Genomic DNA, 13,586 nt, shown 5'->3' with positions numbered 1-13,586 from the left:
TCCGGGGCACAGGCCGCTCTATATACTATATACTGCTGAATTCAGTGCACTGTCAGCTTTCCCGATCTGTGCCCCGGGTAAAGAGCTAGCGGTGCCGGTACCGTACACTCTGTCAGGACCGTCCTTCTATACAAGCAGCGCCTATAGCTGTACAGTGTGAGCGGGGGGGAACGCCCCCTCCCTCTGCTCACAGTGCTCGCCCATAGACCAGTATTATCAGGAGGGGAGGGGGCTTCCTCCCCGCTCACACTATACAGAGCTATAGGTGCTGCTTGTATAGAAGGACGGTCCTGACAGAGTGTACGGTACCGGCACCGCTAGCTCTACACCCGGCTCACAGATCGGGAAAGCCGACAGTGCGCTGAATTCAGCAGTATATAGTATATAGAACGGCCTGTGCCCCGGACCATGAAAGGTCCTCTTTAAATAGCCAATGGCAGTTGCCACGTGTCATCAGCCATCTGGGTCACTCATCATTGTGGAAGGCACGATGGATAAGCACCAGTATGCCTCTATCCTTGCGGACCATGTTCACCCCTACATGCCAGATGTGTTTCCTCAGGATGATGGCGTCTACCAGCAGGACAATGCCACGTGTCATAAAGCTCGCAGTGTATGTGCGCGGTTCGGGGAGCACCAGGATGAGTTTACCGCACTGCCTGGACCCGCAAATAAACACTAATAATCTCTGGACTGTATAATACCTAATATTACATTCTATCCTACAATCAGAGACATAAAGACAGCGAGGCGGCTCAGTGACCGTCACTGCTGTGACTAGTGATGTCATGACTCAGCTAGCCAATAAGAGGGAGCCTTGTAACCTCTGACCCGCCCATTAGGAGCCACATCTGTTTATCTCCCAGGCGGTATATAACATGTGCGCACACTACCGGCACTTTCTAGGGACAGCATTTGGGGCCCCATTATTAATTTTGCCCAGGCCCACACCTTATCTAAAACCGGCCCTGCTCACATGTATTATATATGATGTATAACATGTGCCAGTCATGTGACTATATGATATACTGCAGGTGTATAATAAACCTTACAACCAGGTGCAGACAGCGCAGTTACCCCAGTCGTGTATGAACTACAATTCCCAGCATGCCACATGGCAGATAATCACATCAGTAGGCCGGGGCAGGTGTAATTGACTTTTATATAATTGCCGATATTTTACATCTACAGATTTCTTGGACTCCGTTCACACTGTAGACCTGCAGCCTGGAGATCAGAGTCCTCTGGGGACCAGCAAAGTAAGGGTTAATATGTGGCTGTGCAGGAAGTAACGCCTGGTCACATGACCACATCTAACTCACTGACCATGTGATTATATTACTAGGAGACCAAGAGATAGAGCAGCCAGAGGTGATAAGTGCTGCAGTGTAAAGTAATGGAGAGGAGCAGATACAGAGAGCGCAGTCCTAGAGCAATACACGACATGTCCTCACCGCGCACACTCACCGCCATGTCTGCGCCTTTAGGCTATGTATAGAAATACCGCAAGTGTGTTAGATAACACGGATGATTTGGAAAACTACATATGTGTTTGGAATGCAAATACACTGTGTAAGCCCCGGCCAAGGCCGCAACGGCGACACATCACAGTTTTTCCGGTGATTCTTTACTTTTCTGCTTCCATTATACCTATAGAGAAACCGCCGGCGTATCCGCAGCTATAACTGACCTGCCGCCATTTCACGAGAATCTCATCCACTTTGCAGAGACTGTAAAACACCAGCCTTAGGCCCAGTTCACACCTGCATTCAGGTTTCCGTTCGGGGAGTCTGTTTGGGGCCCCTGATCAGAAACCTAATCCTCATAAACAAGCGGCTGCCTATGGAAACCCGCAGAGCCCATAGACTATAATGGGGTCCGTGTAGTTTCTGCATGAAAAATACAGAGAGAAAAGCGCTGCTTGTAGGAATTTTATCTCCACTTTTTGCAGGTGGAAAGACAAACAGAATGATCCGAACGCAGATGTGAACGGGGCCTAAGTGAATGTTCACACAGAGTTCTTTGCAGACTGAAAAAATCTGTTTCAGGTTCGGTTCAGACCTGCATTCGGCAAATCTGTACGAAATCTTCAAAAACTGATTCTGAACGGTGCAGATTAAAACTGTGTCTGGTTTTGACCAATCCGTTTTTTTTTCCTTCCCCCTTCTTCCTTCTGAGCATGTGCAGAGGGAAAACCGGATCGCTCGCTGTCTGTCTGGAATCTCAACACAAAAAAGCGGAACCCGGACGGAAATGGCAGAACCTGATCCCTGCGGATTACTTCTAAGCCACTGATATCACTGGGGTGTGATCTGGACCAATACTGATCTCAGAATGTAGATGAGAACCGCGCCTTAGGAATTAGGACACTTTTCTTTTATAAAAACTTTTTTTTTTTTTTTAAATTCTGCAATTTTTTTTTTGTTGTGTTTTTTCCCAGCAGATTGTATAGACCTGGAAATTTCCTTTCTAAGGCTGAGGCCCCACGTTGCGGAAACGCAGCTTTTTGTTGCAGATTGTGTTTTTCCTATTCCTTTTGTAGCCGTTCTTGGCTTTGGCTCAAAATAACGCAACAAAATCTGTAAAATAAAAAGCTGCGCTTCTGCAACGTGGGACCTTAGACTTAAAAACACTTCTGGTTTTTGATGCAGTTTTTGCAAACCTGTGTCAAAAAAACACATCAACAACTGCAGCAAAAATCCATGTGGTGTTTTTACCATTTCCCATTAACCTCAATGGGTTTTTCAAGGTGGAATCCACAAAAAGAGAGGAAAGGAATAAAACCGCTACTGACTCCCACTGAAATGAATGGAAGGCGTCTTGAGAAGCGGATTCTGCCTCAAAATCAGTCTGCAAAAAACTCCATGTGAACTAGCCCTTAAAGAGATTGTCCGAGTTTTAGAAGAACTTGGCCATGTGCAGGGTGATGGCTATACATAGACTGACACTTACCTGTCCTGACCGCTGCCAGCGCTGTTCTCTGCTCCTCAGTGCCCGCATCTGGTTACAGGTACCAGCCCAGGATACGGCGGCTGGCGTATCCGCTCAGGTGTCTGCTCTGGCTCCGTTGCCGGCCGCAGCCTCCCTGGTTTTGTTTCAGGAGAGTGAGGAGGAGTTCTTTGATATAGATTATGTGCCTGGAACTCCTCACGTTTTGCCACCTGCTCACTCCCATTCCCTGTCTAGTCACGTGCCGGGGTCTGGGGCCCGCTCCTACAGGAGTTTTGGGCCTGAGGATGATGTGTCGATGCGTTCCGGGCGGTCTCGGCGGTATCGTAGTCGTTCTAGGTCGCGAAGTCGCCGCAGGCGGCGGGGCTCTCGTTATAGTCGGCGTCGGTCAGAGTCCCGTTCGTCCTCCTCCTCATGTGATTCCCGTAGGTCCCGGCGTTCGCATTATAGCAGGAGTTCCAGGAGGCGGAGTGGGAGGAGAGAATATGGTTCCGCCCAGGGCGTCCCAGTCGTGCCTGCTGTTGTGGTTCCTGACCCTCCTCCTGTTGTGGCTCCGTTGCCTCCACCCCTGGTCGCGTCGTTGCAGATTCCAGTGATTCCGGCTGGTGAGTTATCATGTTCACAGGCTTGGTCTTCTCAAATGCCACCTGCTGGTGGTGATGTGTTGGACGTCTTAAAGGCTATGGTTAGTCAGTTGGAAGGTAGGGGGCAGTCACTTGCTTCTCCAGGGGCGGCTGGTACGCAGCCTGAGCCGGTTCCCCCTCCTTCAGGTTTGAGATTCCGTGATTCTTATTTCTGTGCGGTGGCTCCGCTGGGTACTCACGTCTCCGCCGAGCTTCGCCATAAGATCACGGCTAATGAGTATATCGACATCTGGCTCTTGTTGTCCCCCGATCAGATGACAGTAGATAAAGAGAGAGGGTTTGGTCGGGGTGATGATAAGAAGCCCAAAGTAGCGAAGACGTTTTCCAATTGGTTACAAGCCTTTGCTATTTATTCTTGTATATTGTGTCAGTCAGCTCCATCTTTGGCGGCTGATCTTTTCGTTTATTTGGAAACTATTTTTACTGCTCACAAGCTTTATGGTGGAACGGCATGGTGGAGGTACGACGAGGAGTTCCGGCGTAGGTTGGCGCTTCAGCCGGAAGTTGGTTGGGCCTCTAAGGCTACCGACATTTGGATTCAGCTGATGCTCTCGCCGAAGCCGGTTTCTTCTCCCTTTCCATCCGCGGCCGCTGGGGGAGCTGGTTCTCCCTCCGCGGCCGTTCGCAGGCCAGGCGCCTGCTGGATGTTTAATGAAGGACACTGTCGTTTCTTCACTTCATGCCGTTTCAAGCATGAATGTTCAATTTGTGGAGGAGCTCATTCCGCCTTGCGCTGTGCCAAGCGCGGCAGAGCCGCCAAGTCTGGTGCGGGTAAACCCGAGGACGCCGGTGAGCGCAGTAAGGATGCGCCCCTGGCTCGACAGGTACCCCAAGAGACAGGAAGCAGACCTACTGTTTAATGGTTTTATGTTCGGTTTCTATATACCTCATGTTCCTAGTTGTTCTGTTACGTTTACCGATAATCTACGTTCTGTTCAGAAGGATTTAGTTGTGGCTCAGGCCAAAAATGATAAAGAAGTTGAGTTGGGCCGTTTAGCCGGTCCATTTGCGCAACCCCCTTTTCCGAATTTCAGGGTGTCCCCGCTGGGTTTGGTCCCGAAGAAAGAGGCCGGTAAATACAGATTGATACATCACTTGTCCTTTCCTCCGGGTGAATCCGTGAATGATAGTATCCCGAAGGAGGAGACGGTGGTGTCCTATGTCTCTTTTGATAAAGCGGTCTCTTTGGTGGTCAATGCCGGCAGGGGTGCCCTCATGGCGAAATCGGATATCGAATCAGCGTTTCGTCTGTTGCCGGTACATCCCGATTGTTATCATCTTTTGGGTTGTCAGTTTGGGGGTTCCTTTTACTATGATATGTGTTTGCCCATGGGGTGCTCCATCTCTTGCCGTTACTTTGAATTGTTTAGCACGTTTTTAGAGTGGGTGGTTCGGCAAGAGACGGGGTCCCAGGCGGTAATTCACTATTTAGACGATTTTCTTTTTGTTGGTCCTGCTTCTTCTCGTTTGTGTGAATATTTGCTTAATACCTTTCGTTTTTTCACAGGTTATTTTGGTGTTCCCCTCGCGCTTGACAAGACTGAGGGTCCGGTTTCGTCACTCTCCTTCTTGGGTATACTCATTGACTCGGACCGTATGATCCTTCAGCTTCCGCAGGACAAGTTGTCTCGCCTCCGTGCGGATGTGGATTTTTGCCTGTCGGCCCGCAAGGTCCAGCTGTCCCGTTTGCAGTCATTGCTGGGTCAGCTGGCCTTTGCGTGTAGGATTTTTCCTATGGGGCGTGTTTTTTCTCGCCGCCTGTCTATGGCCACGGCCGGAGTCCGCATGCCGCATCATTATGTGCGGATAACGAGTGTGCTGCGGGAGGATTTGAAGGTTTGGAAGTCCTTTCTGTTAGACTATACCGGCGTTTCTTGTTTCCCCGAGAAGGAGTTGTGCAATTCCGACTTTCAGCTTTTCACTGACGCTGCGGGTTCGTCTGGTTATGGAGCCATTTTTGGTTCCCGCTGGTCCGCTGCTCCATGGCCTCAAAGCTGGTTGTCTGCTGGTTTTACGCGTAATCTCACTTTATTGGAGTTGTTTCCCATTGTAGTGGCTTTGGAGTTATGGGGCGCGGACATGGTGAACCAGCGAGTTTTGTTTTGGTGTGACAATGAGAGTGTGGTGTCTGTTATAAATAGCCTCTCGTCCAGCTCTTTGCCTGTTTTGGCTTTGCTTCGGCGTTTGGTCTTGAAATGTTTACAGTTTAATTTGGTTTTCAGGGCTCGCCATGTCCCGGGTGTTGATAATTCTGTTGCTGATTCTCTTTCTCGTTTTCAGTGGGAGCGCTTCAGAGACATGCACCCGAGAGCGGATTTGGTGGGCTGCCCGTGCCCTCCTTTGCTGTGGGACCTGGTTCTGCAGTCTTGAGCCCGTTATTGCAAGAAGCTGTTACGCCGGCGACGTGGTCAGCGCATGGTCCGTATCCAGTGGTTTGGATTCTAGGCCACTCGTACATCTATTGCGGCGCGCTGCCATCCGGCCTGGAGGTTTGCAGCTTGGTTTTCGAGAAGCGGAGCTGCGCTGGCATGGAGTCAGAGGGATGAGTTGGTCGGAAATGCTGCCTCAGGTCGTTGAAATTGGAAGGACCTCCCAGGCCCCAGTGGTGCTGGTGTTTCATGCCGGGGGCAACGATTTGGGCGTGATACGCTTGTCCGAATTGATTTCGTTGATCAGATCTGATATTGACCGCTTTCCTGCCTTTTTTCAGGATGTTGTTATTGTATGGTCCGAAATTGTTCCTCGGGCCAGATGGCGTGATGCTCGTGACCCAGCAGCTTTGGAGCGTGCAAGGCGCCTGCTCAATTTGCGTGTGTCGCGCCACGTGCGCTCCCGATTTGTTGTTGTACCACATTCCGCCTGGTCTGTGACCCGGACGGCTGCCTAAGCTGTCTGGGTCTTGACTGGGCGTGTGGCTCCCCCTCCCTCCTCCTTTTTCCCCCTCCCGGCGGCTGTTGCTGACCGGGGCGGGGTTTTCGGAGGAGGCGGGGTTTTGCGGCCAATGTAACTTCCGGCGCTGGGCGTGGACTTCCTTTCGGATCCCCGCCAGCGTCGGAGCAGGACGTGTTTCCCTCCCGCCCTCCCCACTGTTGTTGGTTCTCTTTGTGTTGTTACGGTTGTTTATTATTTATTGGTTTCGTTGTTTCTTTGCCTTGTTATTTATTTTGGTTTATTTTTCAGGTGTCACAGCTTGCATGTTGGCGGGACCTTGCGCCTTTCCCCTCCCTTCCCCCTTCTGGTCATCGGTGGTAGAAGATGGAGCGCGTCACCCGTTGAACATCATACACATGCACACCGCAGGCGGTGGCGGGGCATTCCGGTGACGTGCTTGGTCCAAGAGTAAAGGGGAGGGGGATAGCAGGGCCTGCTGATATGTTTATAGTTTAATAAAGCTGTGGCCGACCCCCACTATTTTACCATCCAAGAGCGTGTCAGAGTTTTTATTGTATGTTGGGGTTAACAGCCGTGGGAGGAGGTTTCCCTTTTGTTGTTGTACCACATTCCGCCTGGTCATCTGCTGCGTGTATTTTTCCGCAGTGTGTGGATTGGACTTGCTAGAATCCCATCCACTATGCAGGAACTGTAAGTCTGGGTTCACACTACCGAGGGTGTCCGCCCTAAACCCTGGGGAGACCGGACAGCCGATGGCGCGCTGGCGGTTAGCTTTCATTTCATTGGGTTTTTAGAGGCGACCGCCAGTCTACAGATTCAGCCTCTCTGCCTGGAAAGACATTTGTTTGCACAGACACAAAGTCCTAAATCAAACTATGTTACATTGTTGGTTATTGCTAAAGTGACATTCTCAGAGCTGCAGTAAAAAAAATGTTTCCACTTAAAATTTTTATTATTTTGGCATTTTACTAATTTGACGTTACATTGATGTGAACAATGACTTTTTTTTTTTTTAATTTCAACATTTTGATTGATGTTACTGTAGTGTACAAGCTGCCACTAAGACGTGACCAGACGGGTTTTGTCAGTGCGTGCATGCATGTGATCCATGTGTATGCATGCGTGTGTGTGTGGTCCGTGTATATGTATGCGTGTGCACGCGTGTGTGCAAGTGTCCATGCGTGCGGTAGTTGTGTGAGAGTACACATGTGCTATGTTTGCCTGTGTGTGTAGTGTGCATCCATCTTGAGTGTGTGTGTGTGTGCACATGTGGTATTTATGGGGTGGTGTTGTGGTATTTGTGTTGTGTGTATCTAGAGTGCTCTGGTATTTGTGTGGTGTTGTGCTTGTGTGCTGGTGTATGTGTGCTGTCTGTGTGATGTGTATATGGTGTTTGTGTGTTGTGTGTGGTGTTGCGGCCCCTGTAGCAGCGACTCTTTGGCGCTGTCGCTATAATCCTTTCCTGTCAGTAACGTCTGTTGTTTTCCCCTCAGCACTTTCACATTTCCCCATTATATGTATAGGGCCTAACTTCGGGAGCCCCAATCTCATGGTGGGAGGATGCTAGCGAGATGTAACGTGCGCAGTATTCTGCTCCTGTGGGTGGAGAGGGGGCGTGACAAATTTCACCCAAATTGGGCGAGAGCTGTGGATTTGTATAGAGCGGATACTACAGATTGTGAGTTTTATTTACATCCCCTTCCTGTTGGTGAAGTGATCAGGAGGGATTTGTAGTGTGTGTATACTGTGTAGTGTGTGTATACTGTGTAGTGTGTGTATACTGTGTAGTGTGTGTATACTGTGTAGTGTGTGTGTATACTGTGTATACTGTGTATTGTGTGTATACTGTGTAGTGTGTGCCTTGTATAAATGTTTCTACAGCGTATTGTGTATTTTAGTGTGTATTGTGTATACAATGTAGTGTTTGTTGTATATTATTGTGTATACAGTACATTGTGTATATTAGTATATATATATAGTGTATTGTGTATATTAGTGTGTAGTGTGTATACAATGTAGTGTTTGTTGTATATTATTATGTATACAGTACATTGTGTATATTAGTGTGTATACAGTGTAGTGTATCTGTGTATATTACTGTAGTGTATATATTATGTATTGTGTATATACAGTATATTTGTCTCTCACCTCCGGTCTGGTTGAATCTGCTCATCGCTGTCCTCACATTATGTCTGTCTCTGGCCTCATTTCCTTTAGCTATCTGTGTCTGTCTCTCCCAGTATTCCGGATCTTGCTCCTGTATCTTCTGCATCCACTGTACACTGGGTCTGTATCTGCCGCTGTCTGTGTTATAATTCACAATCTCCCGATCATCCACATATCCGACTGCAGAGTATTCAGGTAGTCCGGACCCCGGAGCTGAGACCGCAGTGGTATAATACCGCAGAGAGTGACTGTCTGAGAGAGATACAGAGGGTTACATATCACACATATCCTACACAGCACTGACACATCACACATATATTACACAGCACTGACACATCACACATATACTACACAGCACTGACACATCACACATATACTACACAACACACTGACACATCACACATATACTACACAGCACTGACACATCACACATATACTACAATACACTGACACATCACACATATACTACACAGCACTGACAAATCACACATATCCTACACAGCACTGACACATCACACATATACTACAATATACTGACACATCACACATATACTACACAGCACTGACACATCACACATATACTACATAATACACTGACACATCACACATATACTACACAGCACTGACACATCACACATATCCTACACAGCACTGACACATCACACATATACTACACAGCACTGACACATCACACATATATTACACAATATACTGACATATCACACATATACTATACAATATACTGATACATCACACATATACTACACAATATACTGATACATCACACATATACTACACAATATACTAACACATCACACATATACTACACAGCACTGACACATCACACATATACTACACAACACACTGACATATCACACATATACTACACAGCACTGACACATCACACATATATTACAATATACACTGACATATCACACATATACTACACAGCACTGACACATCACACATATACTACACAATATACTGACACATCACACATATACTACACAGCACTGACACATCACACATATACTACACAGCACTGAAACATCATATATATATATATATATAGACTACAATACACTGACACATCACACATATACTACACAATATACTGACACATCAGACATATACTACACAGCACTGACACATCATACATATACTACACAATACACTTACACATCACACATATACAGTCATGGCCAAAAGTTTTGAGAATGCCACAAATCTTCTATTGTCACATGATCTGCTCCCTCTGGTTTTTCTGTTTGTTTGTCAGATGTGTTTATCACATACAGAAATAGAATTGCAATCATATTCTGAGTAATAAAAGCTTATAGTGACAGTTAGAATGAGTTACTGCAGCGTTGCAATATTTGCAGTGTTGCCCCTTCTTCTTCTTCAGGACTCTGCAATTCTCCCTGGCAGCTCTCAATCAACTTCTGGACCAAATCCTGACTGATAGCCGTCCATTCTTGCACAATCAATGCTTGCATTTTGTCAGAGTTTGTAGGTTTTTGTTTGTCCACCCGTCTCTTGATGATTGACCACAAGTTCTCAATGGGATTAAGATCTGGGGAGTTTCCAGGCCATGGACCCAAAATCTCTCTGTTTTGTTCCCTGAGCCATTTAGTTCTCCCCTTTGCTTTATGGCAAGGTGCTCCATCATGCTGGAAAAGGCATTGTTGATCGCCAAACTGCTCTTGGACGGTTGGGAGAAGTTGATCTTGGAGGACATTCTGGTCCCATTCTTTATTCATGGCTGTGTTTTTAGGCAAGACTGTGAGAGAGCCGATTCCCTTGGCTGAGAAGTAACCCCACACATGAATGGTTTCAGGATGCTTTACAGTTGGCATGAGACAAGACTGGTGGTAGCGCTCACCTCCTCTTCTCCCAATAAGCTGTTTTCCAGATGTCCCAAACAATCGAAAAGGGGATTCATCAGAGAAAATGACTTTACCCCAGTCCTCAGCAGTCCACTCCCTGTACCTTTTGCAGAATATCAGTCTGTCCCTGATGTTTTTTCTGGAGAGAAGTGGCTTCTTTGCTGCCCTCCTTGAGACCAGGCCTTGCTCCAAGAGTCTCCGCCTCACAGTGCGTGCAGATACACTCACACCTGCCTGCTGCCATTCCTCAGCAAGCTCTGCACTGCTGGTAGCCCGATCCCACAGCTGAAACACTTTTAAGAGACGGTCCTGGCGCTTGCTGGTCTTTCTTGGGCGCCCTGGAGCCTTTTTGCCAACAATGGAACCTCTCTCCTTGAAGTTCTTGATGATGCGATAGATTGTTGACTGAGGTGCAATCTTTCTAGCTGCGATACTCTTCCCTGTTAGGCCATTTTTGTGCAGTGCAATGATGACTGCACGTGTTTCTTTAGAGATAACCATGGTTAACAGAAGAGAAACAATGATGCCAAGCACCAGCCTCCTTTTAAAGTGTCCAGTGGTGTCATTCTTACTTAATCATGACAGATTGATCTCCAGCCCTGTCCTCATCAACACCCACACCTGTGTTACTGGAGCAATCACTGAAACGATGTTAGCTGGTCCTTTTAAGGCAGGGCTGCAATGATGTTGAAATGTGTTTTGGGGGAGAAAGTTCATTTTCTAGGCAAATATTGACTTTGCAAGTAATTGCTGTTAAGCTGATCGCTCTTTATAACATTCTGCAGTATATGCAAATTGCCATTAGAACAACTGAAGCAGTAGACTTTGTAACAATTACTATTTGTATCATTCTCAAAACTTTTGGCCATGACTGTACTACACAGCACTGACATATCACATATATATTACACAATATACTGACATATCACACATATACTACACAATATACTAATGCATCACACATGTACTACACAGCACTGACACATCACACATATACTACACAATACACTGACACATCACACATATACTACACAATATACTAATGCATCACACATATACTACACAGCACTGACACATCACACATATACTACACAATATACTGACACATCAGACATATACTACAATATATACTGATACATCACACATGTACTACACAGCACTGACATACCACACATATATTACACAATACACTGACACATCACACATATACTACAATATACTGACACATCACACATATACTACACAATACACTGACACATCACACATATACCACACAATACACTGACACATCACACATATACTACAATATACTGACACGTCACACATACTACACAATATACTGACACATCACACATATACTACACAATATACTGACACATCACACATATACTACACAATATACTGACACATCACACACATACTACACAATATACTGACACATCACACATATACTACACAATACGCTGACACATCACACATATACTACACAATACACTGACACATCACACATATACTATACAATATACTGACACATCACACATATACTATACAATATACTGACACATCACACACATACTACACAATATACTGACACATCACACATATACTACACAATACGCTGACACATCACACATATACTACACAATACACTGACACATCACACATATACTACACAATATACTGACACATCACACATATACTACACAATATACTGACACATCAGACATATACTACAATATATACTGATACATCACACATGTACTACACAGCACTGACATACCACACATATATTACACAATACACTGACACATCACACATATACTACAATATACTGACACATCACACATATACTACACAATACACTGACACATCACACATATACCACACAATACACTGACACATCACACATATACTACAATATACTGACACGTCACACATACTACACAATATACTGACACATCACACACATACTACACAATATACTGACACATCACACACATACTACACAATATACTGACACATCACACATATACTACACAATACGCTGACACATCACACATATACTACACAATACACTGACACATCACACATATACTATACAATATACTGACACATCACACATATACTACACAATATACTGACACATCACACATATACTACACAATATACTGACACATCACACACATACTACACAATATACTGACACATCACACATATACTACACAATACGCTGACACATCACACATATACTACACAATACACTGACACATCACACATATACTATACAATATACTGACACATCACACATATACTACACAATATACTGACACATCACACAAATACTACACAATATACTGACACATCACACATATACTACACAATACGCTGACACATCACACATATACTACACAATACACTGACACATCACACATATACTACACAATATACTGACACATCACACATATACTACACAATACACTGACACATCACACATATACTAGAACATCCAATAACTGTAGCTCATACTCTGTAGCCTTCACTAGCACAACATTACTACTGAGCAGTGATATATACAAAATATTATATACAAGGTTTAAGATCTGAGGAGGATGAGCAGTAAATGGGGCCCGGAGGTGATCTCTAGATTTCGGTACCTGCACTCCAGGGGTGTAGTAACCATGTACTTACCATGGAGACCCTGCAACTGCCATAGAGCCTGATACTGAGCTCCATCTCCGGCCTCTCTACATCCAGGTACAGTCTAGCAGCCACCACTAGGGGGAGCTCAGTGCAGACACATCTACTACTTATACTGTATACATTCTTATACACTGAGCGCCCCCTGGTGGTGACTGCAGGCAGCTGGATGTGTTATATATTATGTGAATAGAATCAGGAGATTTATCACTCCACTTCTAGCAGTTGTCAGGTGGATGTACATGGGACGTATGTGGTCACAATGATCCCAGGGTCACACCGCTTGGGGACCCCCCCGAATGGAAACCTGATCTGCTTAACAAAGCAGTTACCCACAGACCCCATAGACTTT

General features: G+C 45.8%; 1 protein-coding gene across 1 annotated transcript in view; it reads right to left on the bottom strand.

The window, feature by feature from the left end:
• LOC142184448 (class I histocompatibility antigen, F10 alpha chain-like) overlaps positions 1–13,586 on the bottom strand; it is a 29,987-nt gene that overhangs the window by 14,726 nt on the left and 1,675 nt on the right. Inside the window, exon 2 of the mRNA XM_075259324.1 lies at positions 8,634–8,903. Coding sequence (XP_075115425.1) covers positions 8,634–8,903 — 270 coding nt within the window. The remainder of the gene's footprint in view (positions 1–8,633; positions 8,904–13,586) is intronic.

This window comes from Leptodactylus fuscus, chromosome 11 (genome assembly GCF_031893055.1).
Source record: "Leptodactylus fuscus isolate aLepFus1 chromosome 11, aLepFus1.hap2, whole genome shotgun sequence".
Taxonomy (NCBI): Eukaryota; Metazoa; Chordata; class Amphibia; order Anura; family Leptodactylidae; genus Leptodactylus; species Leptodactylus fuscus.
Note: the sequence above shows the minus strand (reverse complement) of the source record. Positions and strands in the feature narration are given on the sequence as shown.